We start from the raw sequence: 26656 nt of genomic DNA, 5'->3' as shown, positions 1-26656 counted from the left end.
GCTGGTAAGACTGAAGCTACACAGAAGTGGAAGCTACATCACTTACTAGTGTTCAACTCTACCAACATTAGCCTCTTGCGTTCCCTCAGAATCTGCTTCCACAATTTCACACTAAAGAAATTTTAGTTAAGGCTTGATAGGCATAACAATATTTACCAACCATAGTTGCAGGATACTTGCAGATCAGCTATTATTCGGAGAATATTGTTCATTTGATTGGATCTTTGTTCATTCTCCATTATGCTGTCTGAAGCAGGATATGCAGAATCTATGTAGATTAAATCCAAGAGATAAATTCCTGAAACAAACAAATCAATCAACCAATTGATCTAGTGTTTCAAACAGAAACAGTTGCATAATTTTTAATGAACATAGCATCCAGAAGCTGTTTACCCCCCCTGTGCTCTGGGCCCATTAAACAAAGGAGATCTTGGGATTTGCATTTTGAAAATTTCCATAATTACTGCTTGAGTTCCATGAGTTCCCTTAAAAAGAAAAGCTTTTTAGCACTTAGGCTACTGCCTACTATGAGCAATTTGCAGGACCATAAAAAGGACACTAAGAAAAGAATGAGAGCTGCCCCAGGCAGTGGTGCTGACAGTGGGGGGACACAGTGCTGCTGGCTCCCATGACCAGAGACCACTGCAATACCTCCTTTGTCTGCCACCAGTGGGGAAGAGCTCCATTAACTTTTCTGCCCTGAGACTTAGGAATACTTTCTGGAAATCCTTTGCAAGTCTTTTTCTCACTCAAGCTGAGCTCGCCACACATCTGTTTCCTCAGATCTCTACCATCTTGACCGTACGTTGCTCATTGGATCACACTGTGTTAGGTCCAGCATTAGCCAGGTTGCAATACCTAATTTCTTTAGGTTTATACCTTATTCATTCATGCATTCTGAAAAAGCCTTACACTGCTTAGGGAGGAATGAATGAAGAAACCACATGACCTGTTATTGAAAACTGAAGAGACAGACAAAGAGGCGACAACAAGCCAGAACAAATTCAGTTTGTTATGAACTGTTTAATGCTTTGCCTGGAAAGCATAAGGCCATAACTGTCTCTCAAGTGCGCAGCAATCTGTGAATTTGGACTATGAAAGAACCATATATGCCCATTAGACCCACTGACATGATAAATACGAGAGTGCTCCAGAGACCAAAGGTAATTTAATAATCCCACCAAAACCAAAAGGGACATTTAGACCTTGTAAATGAGTGGAAGAGAGCTGGATTAACAACTGAACAACATACAAACCATGGGAATTTCCAGTCATGCTGGAGTTTAAACAAAGAAAAAGATGCTTAGAAATCAGGTCAAGTTTTATAGTCTAGTTTAACTTTCTGCAATGACACAGATAATTTTCATCCCATATTAAAAATCCTCTCTTGAAGAAATATATCTCTTTTTTAATATATTTATTTATATAGCTATATAATAATTTTGTATGTTTTATATATAATCATATTTATATATTTTTATCTATCTCATAAATATAAGTACAGTTTATAAACCAGAGGTTCATATGACTCTGACTACCTTAACAGTTTTATCTTAACAGTAACCTGCAGTATTTATTGCTTTCTCCCAAACAGTATCTTCTAAAAACCGTTCTCAACTTATCTTCATTTCTCTCTCTACACATTTCTACCTCTAGAAAGACAGAATGATGTATAATCAAAAGTTATTAATGTTTTGAATTATTGTTTTATTTGCTTCCTTTTCTTAAAACAAAACAAAAACCCCTCTGTTTTTGTAATTTATATTAGTAGTTGGTAGTTTTAGACCTACTGATAAAGTATGCCAATGTGATTCTACTTCTTAGCTACAGTAATTCTTCAAGCCAAAGGATGAGTTTAAAGGAAGAGGGAGTAATTGGGGTTTGCTTTCCTAGATTATAAAAATACATACAAAAAGCAGAGAGGCAAAAAGGAAAAAAGTATGACTTTATGTGATTAGAAGACAATTTTGTACAAGTTTGTGAAGGGCAGCAATACCTACTCTTTGTTTGTCCTTTTCCACTCTTGTGAAGATAAGCTATTAATCATACCAGTTTATTTTATCTCATACTAAATTTCACTTATCATACCAGAGAAATATAAACAGCACTTTTGTCCTGCTTTGTTTCCACGTCTCAGTCTTACTTAGCTTTAAAAGAGGGAAAACCAAACGCAATTATTATTTTCACCTTTTCTGAACTTTATCTGAACAAGGGTTTCAACCACACTGGGAACTGCTTCGGCCATCATCCCACACACTCGAGAGACCCTAACACCTCCACAAGGCCAGCACAGACCAGGCACCCTATACCTCAGAATGAGGGAAGAACTCCAATTTCCTTAATATTAGAGTGGCTCTGTAGCAGTTAAGCATTGAGCAAATCCTGAGTCCCCAAGGTTTTGCAATGACCTAGAGGTCATACCTAGACTGAGGTTCCATACAGCAGCTCTTCACTGTCCTCTCCTGTCCAGTGGCACATCAAAATGTAGTTAGAGTTATGACTGTAAAGTTTCTGTTTGCTCATAGCCTCTCCACTGCAACATGCCTTATGGCAGCCTGGGTCAAGGCCACTTTCCAGCTATTTTGAGGAAGTCTGTAGCTTCTCATTGATATTAAAGATATAAACACATTTCCACTCTGCAGTGGTGGTTGTAAGCATTTTTTCAGGACAAAGAATCTATTTTCCAGGACAACATACAGATGAGGACCAACAAGGTATACAAGCACCAAAAAGGATGAAAGGTGTTAGCCTAGGCCCTGCAAATTCTAAATAAAAGTGTAAGGAAATGGGCTTTTGGTAGGTAGTGGGGTGCAGGAAGAAAAAACCCAAACTGACAGATGTAAAAAAAAATTAAACTGATTGTAACATGCTAGAATATAAAAGAACACATTTTTTGTAATTACACGCCAAGCCACCCCTTTCCCATATTGCTCCTCTCCCTCTCTTCCTTTAAAGCAAGAAGGATAATCAAGTTTTATGATTTTTTTTTAATCTTGGCAGTGATATTTTAAACTCTTCTATATATCTGATGCAATCGTAGGCATAGATAAGAATCAGTTCATTTTGCACAGAGGAATGACAAAATAATTCCCTTCAGCAAAAGACTTCAAGACTCGTTTCTCAAAGGAAAGCCTCAGGGCTGCCCCATGCCAAAGCAAACACACAGCACTAACTTTTCAAACTTTGGCTCACATTTGTGCTACTGTGCACTGAAAAAAGCTAGGATGTGAGGCCACCAGGATATTTTCCAGAGAGTGAGCTCATGGGCAGCTTCTTCCACAGGCAAGTATCATTTTCCAGTGATACTCACTTTTCTCCATTGTCACCAGAACTAATTTTGCAGCTGGATATTGTATGCAGACAACAGTGTTCATTAGTTTATGGTCCCATGGAAGTAACAACACATGCTAAGGAAAGCAAAGCCAAATAATCCAGGACTACATTTATTAATGAAAATCCCTTTGTGTAACAGGGACAAATTATTTTTAAGCTGGTAAAAGAAAACCAAACCTGAGATACCAAGCTTTTAAACTTCTACTGGAGAGTTCAAACAAAGAAGTAATATTAGTAACAGTTTAAAGACAGGAAAACATTATTATGGCAAAAAAGTGAACTTCAAATGTAGCAGTCAATGCCACATTTTGAGTCCTCCACCCACCAGACAACAATTTCCAAGGCTAGATTTTATTGAAAAAATATTTATGGAGAACTGAAGTGTTCACCAGGATGCAAACCCAAGTCTGTATACTTGTGTCTTGATTTACAGTTAAGCTTCTCCTATTATTTTCTTTATTCAATACTCAAAGCTTCTGAGAAAGTAGCACTGGGACAGATAATAAATAAGCATACTTTGGAGTTGATGGGTACTAACAAAGAGGTCTTCAGAAAAATACTGCCAAGCCCTCAAAAAACGAATGGTTATTCAGCTTCACTCAGTTCTGAAGAACCTGAACTGGAGCATGTAAGCTTTAAAATGTTCATGAACAACTACAGTATGCAATTTGACCCTCATTAAGAAAGATGGATATAGCATGCTATGAAAGACAAAACACTTTCAGTCAAGTAAATAATGTACAAATTTATACTAATGAGAAAAGCTGGGCAGGTATTACTTTAAATAGCAGTAACAGAAACAAAGAGGAATCTGGTTTTTTTTTGGCATATTCCTCCAAGTTAGAAAGCCTGGGTTCAAGCTTTCTGCTATGCCACAGATTTCTTTTACCTGAGCAGCAACATTTATTCCTAACAATTCAGAATTTGGGGGGTTTATGACAATTTGCAGGCACGAGGTGTAATCCAAAACTTGCAGCACCTAAAATTGTTTCACAAATATACACTGTTGCAAAACCAATCATAAAAAACATCTGCACAGATAAAGACTGAAAACTTGCATCATTATCAACTGCGTCTTTTTTACTTTTTAATTTTTTAAACTTTTTTAATAATGACTATAAAACAATACTGAAAAATAGTACGGCCAACAAACAAAAAATTAGGTGGTTAAACCACTCCACTACTGCATATTTTCATGCATAGTGGTCTGTTAAGGGTCTGTGCAATTCTGCAAATGCAAGTAAGCTAGGAAACAGCTGATGTATGATATTTTTGTCAGTCAGACATTCCCTACTTTGCAACAAAAAATAATCAGCTGATAGAGAAGTATTTCACACAAGCCTGGGGACTTGAATTTATTATTCTTAGGTAATATTTTGATCATGTACTATAATAAATATCACAGTTATTTGGTAAATTGTACTGTTACTGTGAACAAACACATGGTGTAAAAGGAGGTAAAAAAACCCCTTAAATGTTTTAATTAACAGTTTAGTTCCCTACTTACAATCATGTACACTTCTAAATATTCACAGCCCCTGAATGCACATATGCTGGTGTGTAACACAGATGTCTGGGCATAGAGCATTCCTTCAGCACAGGAAGCAGAGTCTGCAAGACACGCAGTAACTGGCACACATAAAGTAAGAGAATCTGTGGAAAGTAATTATTTTCCATTTTTGCTCCTCACGAATTGAATAATGACACTGGTTTGACAGGAGGACCAGAAGAGACAAGGATATATTTCCAATTTGTAGTCAAGTATATTTATGAAAGCATTTTCCTACATACAGTAGAGTGGTTGTATCACACTAAACAAAGCAGAGGACAGAGGGACAGTAACTTATCAATTAACTACGTGGTAGAAAGTCCAAACTACTACAGTCAGCAGTTTGTAAAACCAAAGACACCATTGTTAGGAGATTAGCTCATGGGCAAAAAAGCCAACTGTTTTGTGGTATTGCTGGTTTCAAGAAGACTGGATATTTTCCAAGGATTAAGGACTGGAAAATTTTTCTACAAAACCAAATGTATATACTGGTTAACCTTGGTAGGATTTAAATACTCTAAAAAAAAATGCAGACAAACCTTTGCTAAGGCAACATCATGTAATTTGTAACATACAGAAATGTATTCATCATAAAATGTCTGAAGAGAGACTTCACACATTTATGACATAGTCCCATGGACAGCCGTCAAGGTGATTACAAGTTTGGAAAGCTTGCCATATGAAAAAAGGCTAAAGGAATTGAGTTTGTTCAGCTTAGGGAAGTGAAGAGGCAGGAAGGGAACCTAACTGCTCTTCCAGTACACAAGAGCAGTCACGGGGAAGATGGAAATACTCTCTCCAGAGTGATAGCAACAGGTCAAGAAGTGATGGGGGAGCATTCTATCTGCATATAAGCAAACTTCTTCTCTGTGAATACACTTAAATATTGAAATAGGTTTCCCAGAGGAGGACAGCAATTTCCCTTGCTGGAAATACTCAAGATATGGCTTGACTGGACACTGGGTAACCTAATTTATGGCCCTGCTTTCCACAGAAGGTAGATAAGGTAATCTCCAGGGATCTCTTCAAGCCACAACTCTACTGTTCTATGACAAGCTTGAAAAATGTGCTGGCCTATACCTGCATATCTATTATTGAAGGGGAGTTTGGAGTACAGCAGTTTTATGGACTAATTTGCTGCAGCAGGAAGGCTCTGCACATACAAGCAGACAATGGACCCTAATTTTAACTGTGAATAAAGTGAGTACTTCAAGCAATCTCTTTTATCATGTGATATAAGCAAAATTTACCTTATAAAAGTGTAGAGCTAGACAGGGCACCTTATTTTGGCTCATTCTGTCTCAGCAACATCTACAGCAACTAACAAAATTAAAATTTGATGTTGATTCCATCTTTGATTGGACTGAATCTTTTGATTCAGTCTTTCCTGAGTAATCTCACCCTATTCAACCCCGGGAATTAATCATCCCGCATTTGTCACCACAGCAATGAAGCCTAATACAGAAAACCAGATCAATAAGTGCAGCAAAACCCAAGGAACTTTCAAACTAAAATACCAATTTGTGAAAGAAAATGTTACCAGGAACTCAACTGGAATTACATTCAAGAAGCTCTACCGTGACTGGTGCAGTGTTGTAATCTTTGCTGCAGTCCCAGCTCTCAGGCTCTTCTCCTTTCTCTGCAGCACAGTTCTCAGGGGCTCCTCTTGGGCTCTTGACCCACCCCTATTTATCCCAGTTACCTTCACGAGCCACAGCTGCTGCCCAACTAAGGACCCTGCAGCTGCAGCTCGTTTAGAGTAACTTAGAACCACATAGGTCTTACAATACAACATATATTCAGGCCCCCACATTTCCCCCTTTTCTTTTAACAATTACAATATACACACAGTCCCAGCTCTTAGGCTGCCTCTTCTATAGTCCCAGCTCTCTGGCTGCCATACACGTAAAGTCCCAGCTCTCAGGCTGTCACAGCTCTCGGCTGTCCGGGGGATTCCATACCTTCGTTGTTGTAATCTTTGCTGCAGTCCCAGCTCTCAGGCTCTTCTCCTTTCTCTGCAGCATCTTCTCAGGGGCTCCTCTTGGGCTCTTGACCCACCCCTATTTATCTCAGTTACCCTCACGAGCTACAGCTGTTGCCCAACTAAGGACCCTGCAGCTGCAGCTCGTTTGGAGTAACTAAGAACCACATAGGTCTTACAATACAACATATATTCAGGCCCCCACAGCAGATCATATTGTTATCCACTGAAACAGGCTAAATAATTCTGAAACTGTCTGGACCTTTCTACCAAAGCTTTCCCCCTAAACAAATAAGATTTTCTCCAGAATACTGTCAATTTTTTTTTCATTTCCCCCAAAGCCCAGCTATTTCCTAATACATTTTCCATGAATTAGGAAAAATACATTACAGAAGATTAAATGCTTTAAGAGTGATGCATTTTAACCTTTTTAAACGCATGCTATCCAATGTCAGAAAGCAGAAAATACTTCAAAAAAGACTATAGGAAAAAGGCAAAGGTACAATAGCTGTTTTCCAGATGTTGCTTCCTGTCAGCAGCAAGTGGTGGTTAGAGACTTCCTGAGACAGATCTTACATAAACACTTTCAGGTTTAAGTCTGGGTGGTAATTTTTCTTTACAATGTTTTTTCTCTGGATCCATCAATTTTTTCTTTTCCCTGCTATTCCTACAAAAGCACTTTCCCTTTTTTAACTTTTGAGATTGAAAGATCTTGTGGCAAATGAATCTGACAACTTAACTGCACCCTGTCTGGAAAAACAATCTGTTTAATTTCTCAAAGTTTACCTTTTCAAGATTGGCACATTCTTATCTCTTTCTGCTTACCTTGAATTTCTGATCACTCAGATGACTCAAAGTTAATTTCTATGGCCAGATGCTTCATAGTATTTTCAATCATTCTCAAAGCCCAGTCTTTCAAACCACTCCTTCCCAACTGCATTACCCTGCTGAAGACAACTGTCAGACTTCACAGCCAGAAATAACTGGATGTTAGTACCTTTCTGCTAGTAGGGTGTTTTATTCTCTAATCATAGACTTTAATACAAGCTGACTGCTGAGATTCTCAGGATGAAGGAGAAATCAACTATGAAATCTTTTGCAAAACACATCATTCAGTGTAAAGCTTCTTAAAAAAAACCAGTGAACTGCACTTCACAGCATTACAAATCCAAGGAAAAGATATGCCCACACAAAGGCAAATCCTGTTTTTTCTGTTCAGTCCTTCCCAAGGAGCAAACACCTATTGTTATACAAACAATTCAGCTATGCTACAAACACCTGGCACATCCAAATAAAAGCTCCCTGTCATCTATCAAGTCGGCACAACTTCTCTTTTTCCCTGTAGACAAAACTGCAACAGGTTGAAGAAATAAGCTTTGTCATATACTATTTAGAACAAGCCATACACAAAAGCTTACAGGTTATTTAGACAGCTTTTAAGAGACTAAAAAGCACTCAGTACTTAATCAAAAGGCTGATCTGTGTAAAAATATGCTTCTTGTTCAGCAAAGAGGACAGTCACAAAAACAGAGTTTGGCTAATTTTGATTTTTCAAATATTTTATTTATAACATAATTACCTGTAAGAGAACGCTTAATGACTAAAAATCCACCACAAGAAAAGTCTCTAGGCTCCTTCACTGAGTAAAACTTTTAGGCATTTAACTGCATTTATTTAAATGCCCTAAAATCAATGGACCTAAACTATACATTAAAGAGCTTAAAAGTGGTTATGGATACTTTATAAATATGAGCCTAAATCAACAACCTCATCCTCAGGAAATAGTTTTTTCCAAGAACCTTGGTGCTGTGGGGCATAACTTCAAGTTAGAAACCTGCATTTTCCTATAAAAGCAAAGAATCTAAAACTGTCCATTTTAAAATGAAAACTAAATACTCCACCCAAGTAGTAATCCAGCTAGAGAATCACCTATCTATTTCTACAAGCAACTTAGGAACTGGAGAAACTGATCAGGAAACGACGACAGGAAACAACCACTCTAATATCCTGACAAACACTCATGGCAACCCACTCCCTTTGCTCTTCCTGCTGCCACTTCCCTCCCTTGAGCAGCGCTCTCCTAGGCTGAAAAAGCACCTTGGGAAGAAAGGAGTGTGAATCATACTCACGTTGAAAGAAAGTTTAATGGGAATATTGCTAAATCGGTCAAAAATTAACAGAATTATCACTTTCTGATTCTATTAAGCCAGCTTTTTCAGTATAAAACTGGAATAAAATCAGAAAAAGCTTTGGACTGCTTTAATCCCAAGCATCCAGACTATGCTCCTAACTAGCACTGAAATGGCACTCCAGTCAGTAGTCCTCTCTCTTTAGAATAGAAAGAAATAAGCTTCTGAGTTAAAATAGAAAATAATTAACATAACAATAGTAAGTTGAAGGAATCACAGGCCATACAGGGAAGGTACAAAAAACTTAGAAAGCCTAAGGCATATTGAATTGATAGTGTAATACAGTTAGATGTGAGGGTTTTTCTGACATTCACTTTTATGATGGAAATAATCTGTCATTACAGAAACAACTACTTGTTCATGTTTTAACTTGAACAGAACTGGTTTTAATACAGTGTCTTTAAACCTCTCTATTTGTCCTCTGGTTAACTCAAGGGCCCTCATATTGGTTTCCTCCAATTCTACAAAACCCAAATATCTTCAAAACTGACTGACACATTACCAATAAGCCCATTATTACAATACACCCCATTAGTACAATACAGCTTTCTTATAATGCCATTGATATACAGTGACTGAAACAACCATTTGGTTTCCTAAACTGTAATAAAAAAAGCCATTTTTATGTTGTAAAATTTCACTTTTAATTTGCTAATTTCTTTTCAGGATTCCCAACAAGTTATAAAGGCAGATTCTAAATTCATTCATTCATTTGACAAACCTTTTTTTAAGCCCACAGCTAATAGCTACTAACCAAAACCGTTCTACACGCAGTTTCATAACAGCAAATTTTTAGAGGTTTTAGGAAAATTGCAGGAATTCCCATCACTCAAATGAGAAACAGGCTTTAGATTACCAGGACAAGTATGAAGAAGCATTCAAAATGCACGGAGGTTCAGCCAAATAATGAATTCGCAATCTGCATTAGAATGTTTTAAAAGAGCTTGCTTGAATTTGGACAAATTTACCGTCCACTATTTCTGCTTTGGAGCTGTTGCCTGACAAAGATGACCTAGGAAGTACTAAGAAAGGAGCCCCTCAGCGCTACACAGAGCTAGTCTGCTGGCTCCGCTGGCGCCCGCCGAGCGCCTGGGATGAACATCCATCCCCGCATCCCTGAGCACGCTGTGACGAGATCCGAAGGCAGGAAGTGTCCCCCGGCCCCCGACATTTTGGGGCTGAGTCCCGTGCAATTACCCACCCTCACTGCCCTTGATCTAACAAAGCGGACGGGCGTTGCTCGCGGTCTCCCCAGTTTCCCCTTAACCCCGCATGTGCCTTGTTCCGCGGCTGAAACTCGGCTTCCCCCGAGGCCGGTCCCGCAGCCCGCGCGGGGAGGGCTCAGCCAGGGTGGCCGAGGCACGAAGCTCCTCCCGGCAGCCCCACTGCCCGGGGGCGGAGGCAGCTCGCCCGTCCAACCAGCGCCCGGCAGCTCGCCGCTGCTTTGCCTTCTCTCCCCCTTTCCCGGCCAGGATAAGCCTGCCACAAAGAGGAGGGGTTCAAATGAGGCAGCTCCGGGCTGCCTGAAGGGACGGCCGGGAGCGCCGAGCGCCCCGCGGGAACGTGCCGCTTCGGAACCGGGACGCAGCCCAGAACGGTCTTGAGCAAGAAAAACGCAGAAGAGGAAAAGAATTGCAGAAGAGGAAAAGAATCCCCAGTACGTCCCGTCTGGTCCCAGCACGGCGCACGCGGACTGCGGGTCGCCGAGGCGATGTCACCGCGGTCGGGCCGCGGCGGCAGCTGCTGACGGGAGCGGCCGAGGAGCGCAGCGAGGAAGCCGAGCAGCCGCGGTAAGGACGGGCACTGCCGGGGGCTGCCGGACGGGTGCGGCGGGTTCCGTACGCGCGGCTCACAGCTCCCGCTGCACGGAGGGAGCCAATGCAAGCTTATCAGAGTAGGACTGCTCCCTAAGATAAAGCAGCAAGCCTGCTTATTCACTTCAAAAGAACAAAAAAATACCCCCGACCCTAAACAAAAATCCGTCACATATTAAAATAAAAGTTGTAAATATAGCTGAGACATTATGTGCCAGGCAGTGAAAGCCTTGGTATTATTTTCAAGAGTACGACTTTTTTTTTAATCGTATTTTTACGCGTTTCTTTGATCATCACACTACCTTAAACTTGCCATCCAAGAATTTTTCTAGGACATACTATTTTCTAAAGGAATATCTGTCTTAAAGATTTTGAAACCTCCATTCAGTCTTTTTTACACTCATGTCCGATTAGGGAGATACAAAACTTTCTGATACTTAAACAGTCTATAAAGGAAATATTTGAAGTATTTCACAAAAACTTAAAATTAAAAAGAAACTAGCATTTATGAGTACATTCATGTAGGCATCAAAGTATTACATGGTCTAACTGCTATTTTTCATAGGTTAAATGAGTCACATTTATTAAAATATGAATCTCTTTAAAGGCTGTTACGGACAATGTGCATGCACACATATGAGCACACACAGTATGAGCACTTTCTGGTAGTGATTGGATTAAGTGAAAATAAGGTGAGGCCACTGTTAAGGGAAGCAACAACAAAAGCAGTGCTTTCTTTCAGTAATTACATTCCACATCTATGACAGAACTTTAGTAAAGCACAAAGAACAATCCACAAACAACTAAAATTCTTGGTAATCAAGAAGAATATTTGTACTTCTTGTAACTGAAGTTTTTGCCAAAACTTGAAGAAAGTTACACGGCAACAATAGATACATAAACTTCTGCAGTTTCTTGCAGCAACCGATAGTATTTCAAAACAAAAGTTTTCCAAGACCTCATGAAGACACTTTCGTTCCGATGTGTGGCTTAATCATCCAATCCCCTCATTAGAAAAAGTATTACCTTTTAAGAAAACTGAACTGGTGCTTGAACTAAAATTTCAGTTTTAAGTGGGCAGAAAATCTGACAAGAGAATGTATTCTAACTCAAGTGTCTTAAAGGAATTAATTAGTTAATGCCAGTGTGGCACTTTTTCCACTGGAAGGAACTAGTGGTAAAACTGCAAAAGTGATTCCCCCCCCTAAGTTTGGAGTTAAATTTTTCAATTCAGTTCAGTATCATGTTTTCATAAACTAGCACTGCATGCTACTACGTGTCAGCCCTTTTTTATGTATTTACTTTAAAATTTAGAGCCCAGCTTTAAAGGTTTTTTCCAATACATGGAGAAATGCGGTCTACATATTACTGTGCTGTGTTTTCACTGTGAATTGCTGTTTCCTTTAACAAAACAAAAAAACAACAAAAAAAAATCACTAGATTTTTCACAGCAATACTTTTCATCGAAAAGCTAAGACGTGAGCTTATTCTAAAAGAAACCCTGCAGCAGTGGACGTCCCTCCTCTTAGAAAAGAGCAAATTTCACACTAAGTTTTAAGATTACCTTTGAGAGGTAAAAATTCACAGGATAATTTAACATAATTCCATGGAAGAAAACGTGTAAAGGAGTGAAAAACAGAGCATGACCTCTAAGACAAGGGACAGGGAGTAGGAAAGCATGCAGATTCAAAAAATTCATGCTTGTCTGTCTTATCACAATGGTGTTGTGAAATCCAGATCATATTACTGGCTTGGTGCCTGGAACATGCCAGCTAACTGTAAGTCCACAAACACTGGCTATCAAAGGATTCTGTAGAAGCAAAAACCTAAGATGTGTTTTAAAAAAATGCAAAACCAAGCCTTCTGATCTTTTCATAGCAGGATTTTACATTTTCAACACCCTTGCTTCATTTGCTTTTATAATGCAATAAAAATGTAAAACTGCACTAATATAAAAATACCTTTCATTATCAAAGACAAAAGTATTAAACAGTGAAGATGTGTTGCTAGCTATTCATGTTTCTTCTTTAGAATGCACAGCTATCAAATTATGTATGAATTCACAATAAAGTACAGCAGTTTATCTTCTAGAGAATAAATGCTGTCTTAGTTAACACTATGCCTTTTGTGAACATGCCTCCTTTATATGCCTCAGTGCCTGAGGATTCTGCACAGAAGATGGCATATCAGAGGTACAGAGGAAAAGACAGCCCATCAAAAGGACTCCTGGCCTTGTTTATTAAATATGACCAGCACAAAAAACAGTGATTAACAGTGGTTTAGCATAGCTGAATGAACTCATTTGTATGTGTGGTACAGTTTTTTTCTTCATAGTCAAAGCAACCATTTCAGAAAATACGAGTGTTATGCAAAAGTGTGTGTGTGTTATCCTTTTTATGTATGTGTTTTTCACCTATCTGGGTATTCTGAAAGGCTTTGATGTGTGAGACTAATTATAGTGCATTCAGTTCTGGCATGCTGGACCTACATGAACTCTTAAACAATCCAGCCTCTAGACTGTAAGCCCTTCCTCAGTCAGAGCAATTTGTAGAGATGGAAATAAATGGTGAGTGTCGGACCTTGCTTATCCACTGTTTAATTAAATGGAAGTCACCTATTACAAAAGAAAACCCAACTCACACCACAAAAATAAAACCCTACACAGAAAATGGAGTGAAATATTAAAAGAAATTAACCCCACAATCCTGAAATTGACTTCCAAGGTATGTAATACTATGGGAGCCTTTTTAGGGAGGCTGAGTGACAATGATTATTGTAAAAACAACAGTTGTTATCCCTAAGATGCAATGACTTAAATGGAGAATTCTGCTTTAGTTTAGTTTCTGAGCGTTCCGTGTAAGAGTAAGTAATGTAGAAAACCTACTGCATCACCTTGTTTACAATAACTATCATAGCCCAGTAAACTATTAATGCATCCTTAGTTCCTCAGCTGCAGCATACAAGCCACTAAAAATCTTTCTAACTTGTTAAAGTTTGCTGCTGTGTTCTTCATATACCAGGTTCTCACTATCACTTCTACAAAAGAAACAGGTAGTGCTTTTTATCTTTGCATCAAACTCAACTATACTGCAATCCAAATAGCTACTCAAGTCCCCAGAAATGCTCTTGTTGTAACATCTGAGTTTTAGCACAGAAAATTGCCTTCTCTGTAAAGCAGCGTCCAAGGGTAGCGAGAGTGCCATGGATCACGTTTGAAAGCTGCCTGTCCATGGATCAGTGCATCACAATGTCACATCTATGTTTCTCTGGCTTTGTTGCAGTTCACTATACATAGAAATACAAGAGCAGCAGCAAGAAGCAATTCTGTTACTTTTACCTACTGGGATCTGTTATGTTCCTTATCTGTAGAAATAAGCCATAATGATGCAATTTAAGATACAAAACTTCTATTCTGGTATGACATCCAGGTAATTATTTTTCATATTTGTCTTAGTTAAGGTGTTCCACGCATGATTCACACAGATCGTTATTTTGCTTTTGTACTTTTCCAAAATGCTATAGTACAGGTAATGTCTTAAGTATCAAAACCTTTCCTCCTTAAACTGACTTGTAATGTTAAGCAACACATAATAAAGTTCAGTGCTCAGCCACCATCCAGTAGTCTTCCTGCTCTTACTTTTTGCAGGACACTGAAAAGCAAAGATATAAAAAGGACATAGTATAAACTCCTAGACACAAAATGCCAATCTCTTAATGGCTGAAAGACTCAACATTGCAAAACCACTTGAGATCGAGATGAGAATGTTGATACTATACACTCAGGCTTTCATAGACACATTTCTTTCCAGAGTAATATGGCAAGTGTCTCTTTTATGAACAAATTTCATTCAACAAAAACCAGCCATAGCACTGAAAAGCTACTGGCAGCATTTTCAGATAAGCTTAATGATTCTATGATTATTTTAAGTAATATTTTTCATCTCATGGAGACAGATCTTCACTTGTACACAGAATCCCACAGGCAAAATATTTCATAAAACCTGAGACAGTTAGCCTGTCTCTTTAGTACGAATGAGATCCTCCTAGGCATGGCATCAAAACCAACAAATAATGAAAAAAGAGATACAGGTTCGATTATCCAATATTATGCAAATTTTAAGTAGCTGAAACCCAAAAAGACCATTGTGCTGACATTGATACCTTTACTGCTTCCTCTTAAGGCAAGCTAATTAAAAATAGAAATTAATATTTACAAAATGGTAATTTTTTCATGTGGAAATGTTTTTACTTTTATAATTTTAGGGTCACAATAGCAATTAAACAATACATTATGAACCTTTCTACAACTTAATATTGTAAAATACTGAAATTCTGTTGAAGTACATAAATTTCAAGATATTTGTAAAAATTAAAAGGCAACACATTTTGGCTAATGAAAAGCTGCATATAAACAAGACAGAATACAGGACAGAAAAATGTTTCAAAGCAAAGCCAAAATAAGATTTTATTATCATTTTCTCTCTAAAGGACAGAAAAAGCAATCAAGTACTGAAACATCCAATATCCCTTTCAGAAAATTTATTTCCTCTTTTGTCACCAGATCATGGAAATATCCTTACTTGGATAAACAATGAATAAGCAAACCACCTACTTCCAATTATATACATATATAGGCAAACAGCTGGTATACAAGCCAAAATTTTAACTAAAGCACTTGTGCTGGCTAGGAGTATAAAGCTGCTACAATTATATGCCACACAACAATGCTGCCAAACATTTTCATACAAATGCAGTTATACTGGTAAAAGACAAACAGGAGAAAAAAAAAGTATTTGGCCTCAATAAAAAGTGAAATATACTGCCAAGTAGGGTAGATATACAAAAAACTGAGGTACATCTGCACTAGGGCAAGTTTGCCCCAACTCAGTTGCTATGAAAAATGCTTTTATGAGTATGCATCTTGAACAGAATCTAGAAATGAAATAATGAAATTACTTCAACTTGTTGTTTAACCAAAATAATTACTTTTTAAATGTGCTTCATTCACCTGTATGGTTGTGTGTTAAAGTTTGGTCAGTATGCCTGAGGATAAGAGACAAACAATGCTGTATCTCCAGTAATAATGAAAATTTCCCTCAAACCTGCAAATGTGCTTTTAGATTGAAAAGTCTACAGCTGCCCAAGTGGAATTCTGCACTGGGAACAAATATGGCCCTAGTGATATAGTTTCCACTCAGTCCCCCCTGCAGAAGAGCTACTGGCAGAGGGCAAGGGGAAAGGAGCCAGAGAAACAGGAAGAGCTGCGTGATCAGCAAGCAATGGCAGCAGTCAAGTACAAGGAGTGTCAGCAATTACAGGGCACAGGAGAAAACTGGAAGTTAATGTCCTAGACGTCAGATATGATCTTCCTCTCACCTGGGAAGGAATTGTAATATCCTAAGAATCTGATGTTCTGCTACTCAAAGAGGAAGGTATTAAAAAAAGCCTTAAATCCTTTCTTAAAATGGTTTCTCTGGCTTCCCTCCCTACTTTCTCTATTCCAGAAAGCTTTTTTGTCCATGAAAGATTAATCATTGAGAGTTGCTCAAATGACCATGTTGTGAACTTCATTTTAATCCAACTGCAGAAAGGAAGGAATGCCATTTATTCATGTAGTCGTTCCCAATATGCAACGAATAGGCCTGATACTAAACACATTTTTTTTAACCAAACAAGTACAAACAGTGAGAGACTTACAAAGTTATCATATACAGACTGCAGGAAGGAGGACAGCAGATGACAGTATGATTCTTGTTTCTGTTTGTACTGGGGCATTCTCTAACCAATGTCACTTTCCTTCCACTGATTTTTCTTATAAGAAGAACATCTTAGAAAAGGTGACATGCAGGAAAGATCATGACAGAGAAACATTTCAGGACAGTCTAATTATGCTGATGTCATTCACTGGTGGCCTGCCATCTGCAACCACTGGTCAAACCCTAGAATAGGCTTCCTAGAGAGGGGTCACTCACATGGTCAGGCAGTGGGACTAGATGATCGTTGAGATGCTACGTTATAATGAGGCTGATGAACTCTGGCCCATTACTTTCTTACACAGTTCTTTAAAAAATCAGGAGAAAAATCTGTTACATGTTGCTCTTTCTTCAGCTCAGAAAAGTATGGGCACCCCAAAGCCATACTCAAAGCAGAGAGATGCTCATATGAGATGCTGCAACAGACAGAAGTGAACTCTGAGGAAACAAAGAGCTTCTTTTCAGTAGTCACCATAAGTACAGGTTGGGGGGGGGGAAGGATATTAGAACTCCAACAGCAAAATAAAACTATTTTATACCTATATGCAAGAAACATTTGCGAAACCAGTCATCTGTGCAGGAACACGAGGCCTGGAAAACTTCCAGGTTTTCCAAGTGTGACCTGCTGTGCAAATGCTGATTATGCAAGTTAAAGTTGTCTGGGGTGAATTTATGTTCCCTATTTTCCAAGACTCCAAATAGCACTGCTTTACTTGCAGAAACCATGTCAAACTCCAGATTTTTATCTGACATGTTTTCAAGATTTTTGAAAAGTCCTGTACAGCACAACTCCTTTCTATTTGCAAAATTAAAATTAGTTTATTCCAAATAAGAAATTGAGGCAAAAGTATATAAAAAAAATTTTAAGAAGGATTAAGTTCTAGTCACTTTGAATCTTTTGCAGAAACATCTATTGTTTATTTCATAAAAACAGAAAAATACAAATGACAACCATTACTTTTCTCAGTAAGAATAGTAAAGGATGCATATCCAGCACTAGCTTGACATTAAAAAAAAAAAAAAAACCACAAAAAAAACACCACAACCCTCTTAAAAGTCTGCAGCTGCCTAGAATCATAAACCAGTTTAGACTGGATGGGACCTTATCTTCGTCTTACAGAGCAAGTCCAGTTTCACAGTTTCAGCATTTGATCAGCCTGCTCATAGCCTTACCTAAATCAAAACTTCATATATTTTTAGGAATGGAGATTCTACCACCTATTTGGGTGACTGCTTCAGTCCTCAGTCACCCTCACAGTGAAGTTCAAATAAAACCCATTTTTTTCCTGAGGTAATTTGTATCCGCCATATACTTTCACTGCACTTCCAAAAGGAATTTATCTTCTTTACAAACACCCTTTAAGTAGCTGAATGTGTGTCTTTCTTTACCTTCTCACCTGGAGGCTATACAAACCTCTCTCTTTCTGCTGCTATTCATTCATCATGTCTGCCAGCCTCCAGCTAGCCATGCTGGGTGTACTCAGTACTGAGTACACCCAGCTGGACTCACTCCAGTTTCTCACAGCTGTTACTATCACCATTTCATGCAATTTAAAAAAAACTAATGTACAAGAGATGAGCAAACAGTAAGGTGATAGATACTTAAATATTCAATGATTATTCCATGAGAAATATTTTAGAAGCAAAGAAATAACGCTACAGCAACACTACACCTTGGTTTAAAAGTATCTGACTTTATGCACTGAAAAAACTCCAACACTGCATTTTTCATTCGTTTTATTTAAGAAAACTAGGTTGCATATACACATGAGCATTAAAAATCAACAATGAAAAAGTTTTAGAAGTACATGACATCAAAGTGCTGATCAAGTAGCTGATAAGAGAGTGGTTTGTGACAGGGTATTTCTGGCAGCAGTGACAATGCTAAGCCCATATTTCCAAGTCTACTGTTGCCCACAAAGTTCTGGTATTGATTTATTTTTTGAGAGATTGTGAGGGCCTCAGCTGTCCACCTTGAATATGAATCTGCATGGAGAATTAAGTTAGGGCAATTTCACCAAGGAGCAACTGTTGCAGTATGCCAGCAGACACTACCAGCTGATTTAAATCACCATGCATTGCCACTGTCCACCATGCACATATGCAGCTACTTTTCTCCTTTCAAGAAGGGACTCTGGAGTGAGATGACTAGGCTGAGTTTAGAGACCATCTCCAGTGAGAGTCACAGTAAATGTTTCAGTTATAAATTCTACTAGTCTAGAAAAATAACAGATTTTACTGCCTATTATATCTGAGTAGTAGAGTTTTTAACTTACAGTTATTAAGGACCAATGTAAAAGAAGTTTTTCCTTTTTTTTAAAGCAATGGAGATTCAATAGTGCTGAATAAAGTAAAATTGTTACATGTCACCTAAGCTGTATGTCTTGCAATGTATATACAGTTCTAAAATACTGCAAATTAACAGTTTGATATTTTTAGAACTTTTAGCAGCATTAATACATATATTAACTTACATTATGTTTACATTTAAAGGTTGTATTTATAACTGTAAAAAATGGAAAGTGTAATTAATATTTAAATGAAAACGCCAATCCTGGAAACTTTTGTGGTATTTGCCTGGAAGAAAGGAATCTTAAAATCCTTGTATTTATTGCTTACTTTCTTATGGTTCTTGGCAGGCTTTAGATGAACTAGCAACTAGTAACTACAGTTCTGACCACAGAAAGATACAACTACTCCTCATGATGTCCCCCTTCAATCATCACAAGTTGATGCTGGACCTCATTTGTACAAATAGTTACTATGTACTATTTTGTAAGTTTTAGAAGAGATGATTACTTGTAAATTCACACTTATTTCCTACTCATTACTGTTACATTTATTTTAAAACAGATTTTACTAAATTCTTTGCAGAAGAATATTTGACCGGAACTAGAGGATCATGATGACAACAAGATTCATCTGTTTAATACTAGTAACTGTTGTGGGAGTTACTACAAGTGAAACACAGGAATTTGAAGGCAATGACAAGGAAAAAGCTCAAGAATTCATTTATATGAATAGGTATAAGCGTTCCACTGACACACAGGACAAATGCACTTACACCTTTATTGTACCTCAGCAGAGAGTGACAGGTGCCATTTGTGTTAATTCTAAGGAGCCTGAAGTTCTGCTTGAAAACAGGGTAAATAAACAAGAATTACAGTTACTCAACAATGAACTTCTTAAACAAAAGAGACAAATAGAAACTCTTCAGCAACTGGTAGAGGTGGATGGTGGAATTGTTAATGAAGTTAAACTGTTAAGAAAAGAGAGCAGAAATATGAATTCTCGTGTCACACAACTCTACATGCAGCTATTACATGAAATTATCCGAAAACGTGACAACGCCTTAGAACTTTCTCAACTTGAAAATAAGATTTTGAACCAAACTGCAGACATGTTGCAGCTTGCAAACAAATACAAAGACTTAGAGCACAAGTATCAACATTTGATGTCAATCGCCAACAATCAGACAATAATAATTGCCCAGCTGGAAGAACATTGTCAAAGAATGCCCTCCATAAAGCCACTGCCACAAACTCCACAACCACCAGTTAAAGTGTACCAGCCTCCTACTTACAATCGCATTAATAACCAGATATCTACTAATGAGATTCAGAGTGATCAGAACTTAAAGGTTCTGCCACCTACCTTACCAACCATGCCTGCAGTTACTAGTATTCCAACTTCAACTGATAAACCATCTGGTAAGTAATATTATTGATACATTTACATTATTTTATGCTAATATGCAGTGGACACCATTTTTATTGTAGTCAGTATTTATTTAGCTAGTGAATTTTACATACATGCTGTAGTAGAAACACAGAAAGAGAAAAAAAAAACCTATGAATGTCTAAGACACTCTAGCCCCACATATTTTTCTCATGTTACTTTGCTAAGACAAACTCATCATTTATATTACATGCATAAGATAAAGGACTTTCAGAAAAATCTTACAGTTCAAGTAATCTAAATCTTATTTACTTTGCTCAAGACTGAGCTGCTACAATTCATGACATCTGAAGGAGTTTGACACTATGTAAACATATGAAATTATTACAAGTTTTTTGATATAGCATCTGATAATGTCCTTGTGTAATTAAAAAAGGAGTAAGTATCTCCTTACTTTATATGGAACACTTGTGCGTAGACAGAAGCAAAAGGAAGTAAGTGGTGGAATAATAACAGGATATTATACAGCCCTTATTAAGAGTCTTAGGAGTTCTGCCACAAGCATGATTTGATGATGTGAAATCACATTAGAGATCAACTGATCTACGTGATAACAAAATAACTGGCAAAGGACTCACTATGGTCCGCCATTTGAAACAAAAAACCCGAACACACACCCGGTCAGGTGTGTGTTCAGTGCTCTTCCCTGTGTGGACAACACATACCTTCTTCAGAAAAAAGATAGGGAGTCACAGATCTCTGAACTCAGAGCTAACTGAAATAGAGTAATGCAGGGGAACTGCACTCAATATATTTCATGGCTATTTGCAAAATATTCCAAAGGACATCAACAAACTTTTAGGACTACCCAATAATGCAACTGCCACATGTTCAAAACCAAACAACCCCTGTATTGTTTCTCCATGGAAATACTCACAGTGAAAGAAACTTGAGCAAGTAAGCACTGAGTCTCTTGAGTCTGTAAGTTTCTACATCATTTTGCTACAAAGCAGTATTTTCACAGAATTGCCAAAGATAGTGCAGAAAAGCCTGCACCTGATCACAGCCAACCAGTGCAATGAAAACAGGAGTGAAATACAAAAATAGTAAATATCTTCTATTAATCTGTTGAAAGTCTCCCCTTCTCGAAAAGTAATAGACCAGTATTCTCTCTATCACACACTTATTACAGTCTTAATAGTAATAAAACCCGCATTCAAGCAGCTTCACTATTAACTTTGTTCACACTGTTTTCTGGTTGTGGTTTTTTTGTTGGTTTTTTTTGGTAGATGCCTCATTTCTGAAAGTGTCAAAGACCAGGCTGGGATGGGGCTTGGAGCAACCTAGTCTGGTGGAATATGTCCATGCCTGTGGAAAGGAGGTGGAATGAAACAAACTTTAAGATCCCTTCCAGCCCAAGCCTTTCTGTGATTCTACAACTCCCTAAAGACAATTTTATCAAAACTACCTCCCTTGAAAGTCAGGGTGCTCTCACTTTTTCACGGGAAAATACCGTAGCTAAAATTTTGAAAAGGTTACTACCTGACAAAAAAGTACTTGTCACTAAAAAGTAGTAGCAAATTCTACTTTGATGTACTTCTAATAGTTCATCTTAAATCACTTTCAGAAAAAAGATTCACGTGGAGTAGAGCACTGCTGCTGTGTGCCATAAAAGAAAGCGTAAATACTACATTGTGTACTGCTATATATTTTTTTACAAAGACAAGGTCAAAGCTGTTCGACTGTTTAGAAGTTCTTCAATAATTACTTACTTTTTTGTTTTTAGTCAGTGCCACTACACACTGTGATAAAATAATGAGCACTAATAATTTAAATTGCTCTGGTTTAACATTTTTTCCCCACCTCTCATAAAGAGCCATGCCATGGTGTGACAAGAGCATGGCATCTATATCTAACTGACAGAAATCTAAACAGCCCCAAAAGAAATGGAGAAGGGTCTTGTAAGCACAGCTCCAGATACAGTCTCTGATTATGACTGAGGCAACAAGAACACAGCATCCACAGAACAAAGACTTGGAACTCCTCTCTGTACACTGACTTACTGATTAAAATAGTTAAAAATACCAAAACCTCAGTGCTTTAATCTCCAAAACACTGAGATTATTTCTATAAAACTAATTTATTTCTAACGCATTTGCTGAGTACCATTAGTAGTGTTGGACAATGAATACGAAAAACAGTAGGACTGAAATAATTTAAAATAGAAATTACTCTTGATAGCATTGTATGCTTCAGTAAGGCTCCTAGTCAGACAATCTGACAAGCCTTACTCCTTCAGTGGGCAGGGAGTATCAATCCAGGGGCTCTAATCTTGATGATTCTTGTTGACTTTACTCTTCCACTGAGGAATCAAGGCAGGTGATATTTCTGAATATCTCAGGATCATCAACACAATCTATTATACCACTGGAGACAATTTACTGAAAAAAATGGGAATATAAGATACTTTCAAAAAGCATGAGCTCTTTATAGACTCTCTTGAACTGAAAACAAGACTATGTTAACTGCAATTTCTGTGAATTCAAAGTATATTGAGTCCTGTCATTTATATAAAGTTTCTCTCACAAGCACCCTATGTTAAAAAGAAAAAAAAAAATCTTAATTTCCATGTTACCTTGTAATTTATTAAGGTGGCAGCAGTAAGACCTACAGCCTGAATTTATGTTGTTGCTTCCACAGTTAATGCCTGTGCCAGTGACATTTTTGGGGATCAAAAAAGCTGAATTTCTCAGACAGAATCAAGAATTTCTCAAAGACAGAATCAATTTCTCAAAGACAGAATCAAAACTTACTGTTTTGTTTGCTAAAGGAAATTCTTACTTATCTATGCAGTCATTCCTATTTAGTTTCTTTGAATATATAATTGATGGCAAAAGTACCAGTGCAGCTGCCTTAAAAGTATTTCTTTTTCAAAATCTACCTTTACCAGTAACTCATTATGAAATGTTCCAGAAATAATGTTACAATAAATGGATTGGTTTGAAAACACTTGGTGGATACTCGTCCTTTAATAAGAGGAGAAACAAATATGCTATTCAGTGAAACCAAACTAGTACAAAAAGCTACCAACTCAAATACTGCCCTGCTTTAAAGAAATGCTCTAGGCAGCTTGATGCAGAGCCTTTCTGTTTTGACACAGGGCCCTGGAGAGACTGTCTACAAGCATTAGAAGACGGCCATGACACAAGCTCCATCTATCTTGTAAAACCAGAAAACACAAACCAGCTTATGCAGGTCTGGTGTGACCAACGGCATGACCCCGGTGGCTGGACTGTCATTCAGAGACGGCTGGACGGCTCTGTCAACTTTTTCAGGAACTGGGAAACATACAAGGTTAGGACAAGAGAGCCAATTAGTATTTTCCACCCTCTAGAACTTACTGATAAAGTTACTTTAAACGGGTGGTTTTAGAGTCTGGCCAAGAGCCTACTTGAAAAAGAACTTATGTGTTTACCCTTCCAGAAGAGGAAGTCTCTATAAAATAAGTTAGTGCAGTTTTCTACTTAAGAATACACTCAGATTTACCACTAACACAGATGCAGAATATTAACCTACTTCTCTTGCTTCCTTTACAGCAAGGATTTGGTAATATAGATGGAGAATATTGGCTTGGATTAGAAAACATTTATTGGTTAACAAATCAAGGCAACTACAAACTGCTCATAACAATGGAAGACTGGTCAGGTCGAAAAGTATTTGCTGAGTATGCCAGCTTCAGACTGGAGCCAGAGAGTGAGTACTACAAGCTGAGACTGGGACGCTACAACGGCAATGCGGGAGATTCTTTCACTTGGCACAACGGCAAACAGTTCACCACGCTAGACCGGGACCACGACGTATATACAGGTAGGAGGTCCCTCTCAGCTGCCTTGCCATCTTTGCCTTTACATCCCTGTCCCCTGCCACCCCCTTTTATCTCTTTTGAAAAAGGAAAAATACTTATGGTCATAAATACAGAAAAAAAAAAATTGCACTTACAAAGGGATTTGTCAATTAGTACCTTATGAAATACAAACTGATGTGTCAACCCTTGTACATACTAACATCAAAATTAAAAGTTTTTACACTAGACAAGGGTCTGTAAAATACACTACGAATGGTTACTTGACACGGTAACACCTGCTGATTTTTCAGGCAAGAGAAAGTAACAAAAAAGATTCTATCTGTAGAACCTAACTACTTAGCTGGTTCATGAAGAAGCCCAAGTTCACTTTGTACCACAGGATACCTACATGTTAAACATACTAAAAAAAGCCAAGATCAACCAGCCGACCATCCAGACAGTGAAGTCTGGTACTCTGCTTGCTTGCTTTAAGAGTTTTCATTTACTTCTCAGCCTGAACTGGAGCTTTCTTTTGCAGGTAACTGTGCTCATTACCAGAAGGGAGGATGGTGGTACAATGCATGTGCTCACTCAAATCTCAATGGAGTCTGGTATCGTGGAGGACACTACCGCAGTCGATATCAGGATGGTGTTTACTGGGCTGAATTCCGGGGAGGATCATATTCACTAAAGAAAGTTGTTATGATGATAAGACCTAACCCTAACACATTTCACTGAAATAACTCTTCTCTTGGTTTGCTTTGTTGTTCTAAAAATCACATAAAGCTATGATTTTATTACCTGAAATTATCTTTTCAGAAATGAGGAATGTAAGATACTGTACATTTATTGATAAGGTATGAGGGCTTGTATATTATATTTTCAAGAATCATCCCCAGAAAAAGAGCTGAAGAAAAGGAACTGTAATAACATTCAGAACACCTCTTGGTCCTATTGGAACTTGCAGTTTAGATAAAAACTGTAGATAAACTTCCTGGTTTTTATTCCCTGTAAATTAAGTTTGGATGATAAAAATATTGTCACCACATTTAAGTATTTTTGTATGTTATGTATAAATATTCTCAAATACAGGAAATACTACAAACTGTACAGTAAGAGTTTTATTATTATTATTGTTATTATAAGCAATCATTTGACACAGGAATCATATCCTTTGAACTAGGTAGCTGGTATATGTACATTAGTGTAATGATTATGTAATCTTTGTTAACTACCATGAATAAAGTTAGAACTACATAATTCTGTTCTGAGAGCAGATACTCAAACCATTATTGTCCTGATAAATCTGGCCTTTTCCCTTCCCTATGTGCATTTAAATAATCTGCTCCTACAAAAGTTCACCATTAATTCAAATATTTTAGATTAAAAGCATTAAGTATTTCTTACCAAAATGAAGTAGCTACTTACATATGGAAATTAATCCAGATTTATAATAGGTATTCTGTGCTCTATAGCCAACAAGTTATACTACACAGCTGTTACGGTATTTTGTACCCGACTTCAGTGATTACCTGCTGTGTAGCCTCTATATTCAGAAATGGCTGGATATAAATTAAAGGGTCTATCCAACTTTGCAGGCAAATGATGGATACCAATTTATAAGCTATTTAATAACCTTAGCCTTTAGATAAAAAATTATATAGAGAACTTATCCATAGCAAAAAAGTTATTTTAAACATATTTCACAATTATTACTGTCAAATTATTAAACAGATTTACTCATATTTAGAGGTCAGTCATACTTATGAAATACAGACTGGAGTAATTCTAATATTCTTCTGAGATAGGTTTCTGTAACACATTGTCAACACACCCATTACAAACAAACAAACTACTACAAAAATACAAGTTAAAGAATGCATAAAAGAGGCAGAGTGAAAGCCTCTAGAAGTTCAACATATATTTTGGTCAACCTGTATGACACTGAGTGTTTGTGTGTGTTTGCATACTTTTCCCTTATTACCTCATCACATCTTTACCACAGTATGATGTGTGATGTAGCATGTGCTGTATATAACTCAAAGTAGGGTTTTTAATATATTAGATTACCCCTGTAATATTGTAACCCTTAATAAAGTACCAAATGTTATTTTGACATGTTGAGATTTCATCTTGTTGTAGTTCAGACTACTACACAATAGTCTGCCTCTGATTCAAACAAACTCTGTATGCAACCACTGTTGATGTGTGTGAAGTGTTGAAATATTGTAACATAAAAAAGCAGAACAATTTTCACCTGAAAAAAATACAGAATTTCCACACAGCCCAAGGAGGAGCAACTTTTTGAGGGTTATATGAAACACTCACATTTTCCAAAAAGTATTCAAGCTTTATCTTCCATGGGGTTATCTACTCAATTCTGGAAAAGATTTGTATTTTAGATTAGAAATATTAAATGCACCTACTGGCCCTAAAGCCTGGCTGCAATACTCTTACAATTACTAGCATTAAGGCTACTTCATGCTTGCCTTGAGGAAAGAACACAGAGAAGTTC

General features: G+C 37.6%; 2 protein-coding genes and 1 long non-coding RNA gene across 8 annotated transcripts in view; 1 reads left to right on the top strand and 2 right to left on the bottom strand.

Annotated features, from left to right (window-relative positions):
* RALGPS1 (Ral GEF with PH domain and SH3 binding motif 1) overlaps nucleotides 1-26656 on the bottom strand; it is a 75123-nt gene that overhangs the window by 29779 nt on the left and 18688 nt on the right. For all 4 annotated transcript variants that reach the window (XM_005491896.4, XM_026796378.2, XM_074556558.1 and 1 more), the window contains one exon: nucleotides 161-298. In XM_005491896.4, the coding sequence (XP_005491953.1) occupies nucleotides 161-298 (138 nt within the window). The remainder of the gene's footprint in view (nucleotides 1-160; nucleotides 299-26656) is intronic.
* On the top strand, nucleotides 10457-26257 carry ANGPTL2 (angiopoietin like 2). 3 transcript variants are annotated; one of them, XM_026796379.2, is made up of 6 exons: nucleotides 10457-10842; nucleotides 14148-14294; nucleotides 19473-20329; nucleotides 23458-23651; nucleotides 23894-24164; nucleotides 24680-26257. In XM_026796379.2, exons 3-6 carry the CDS (start codon nucleotides 19522-19524, stop codon nucleotides 24877-24879), a joined length of 1473 nt encoding a protein of 490 aa, XP_026652180.1. In that variant the 5' UTR covers nucleotides 10457-10842; nucleotides 14148-14294; nucleotides 19473-19521; the 3' UTR covers nucleotides 24880-26257. The 3 variants fall into 3 exon arrangements, with proteins under 3 accessions (XP_026652180.1, XP_014125979.1, XP_005491952.1); XM_014270504.3 differs by lacking the exon at nucleotides 14148-14294 and having other exon boundaries at nucleotides 19494-20329; XM_005491895.4 differs by lacking the exon at nucleotides 14148-14294 and having other exon boundaries at nucleotides 10458-10842.
* On the bottom strand, nucleotides 21535-23657 carry LOC141731386 (uncharacterized). The gene is made up of 2 exons (XR_012583454.1): nucleotides 23541-23657; nucleotides 21535-21665 (listed from the first exon to the last, which is right to left on the bottom strand). It is a non-coding gene; the product is annotated as an uncharacterized LOC141731386 (long non-coding RNA).

The sequence above is a fragment of the Zonotrichia albicollis genome, chromosome 21, assembly GCF_047830755.1.
Source record: "Zonotrichia albicollis isolate bZonAlb1 chromosome 21, bZonAlb1.hap1, whole genome shotgun sequence".
NCBI lineage: Eukaryota > Metazoa > Chordata > Aves > Passeriformes > Passerellidae > Zonotrichia > Zonotrichia albicollis.
This window is presented reverse-complemented; position numbering and strand designations above follow the sequence as displayed.

Bases quoted from the DNA above. Each gene is read 5' to 3' on its own strand.
- ANGPTL2 (XM_014270504.3), top strand. From the start codon at position 19,522: ATGATGACAACAAGATTCATCTGTTTAATACTAGTAACTGTTGTGGGA. The intron at 23,652-23,893 runs GTTAGGACAAGA...CTTCCTTTACAG, and splicing joins GGAACTGGGAAACATACAAG to CAAGGATTTGGTAATATAGA. The intron at 24,165-24,679 runs GTAGGAGGTCCC...TTTCTTTTGCAG, and splicing joins GGACCACGACGTATATACAG to GTAACTGTGCTCATTACCAG.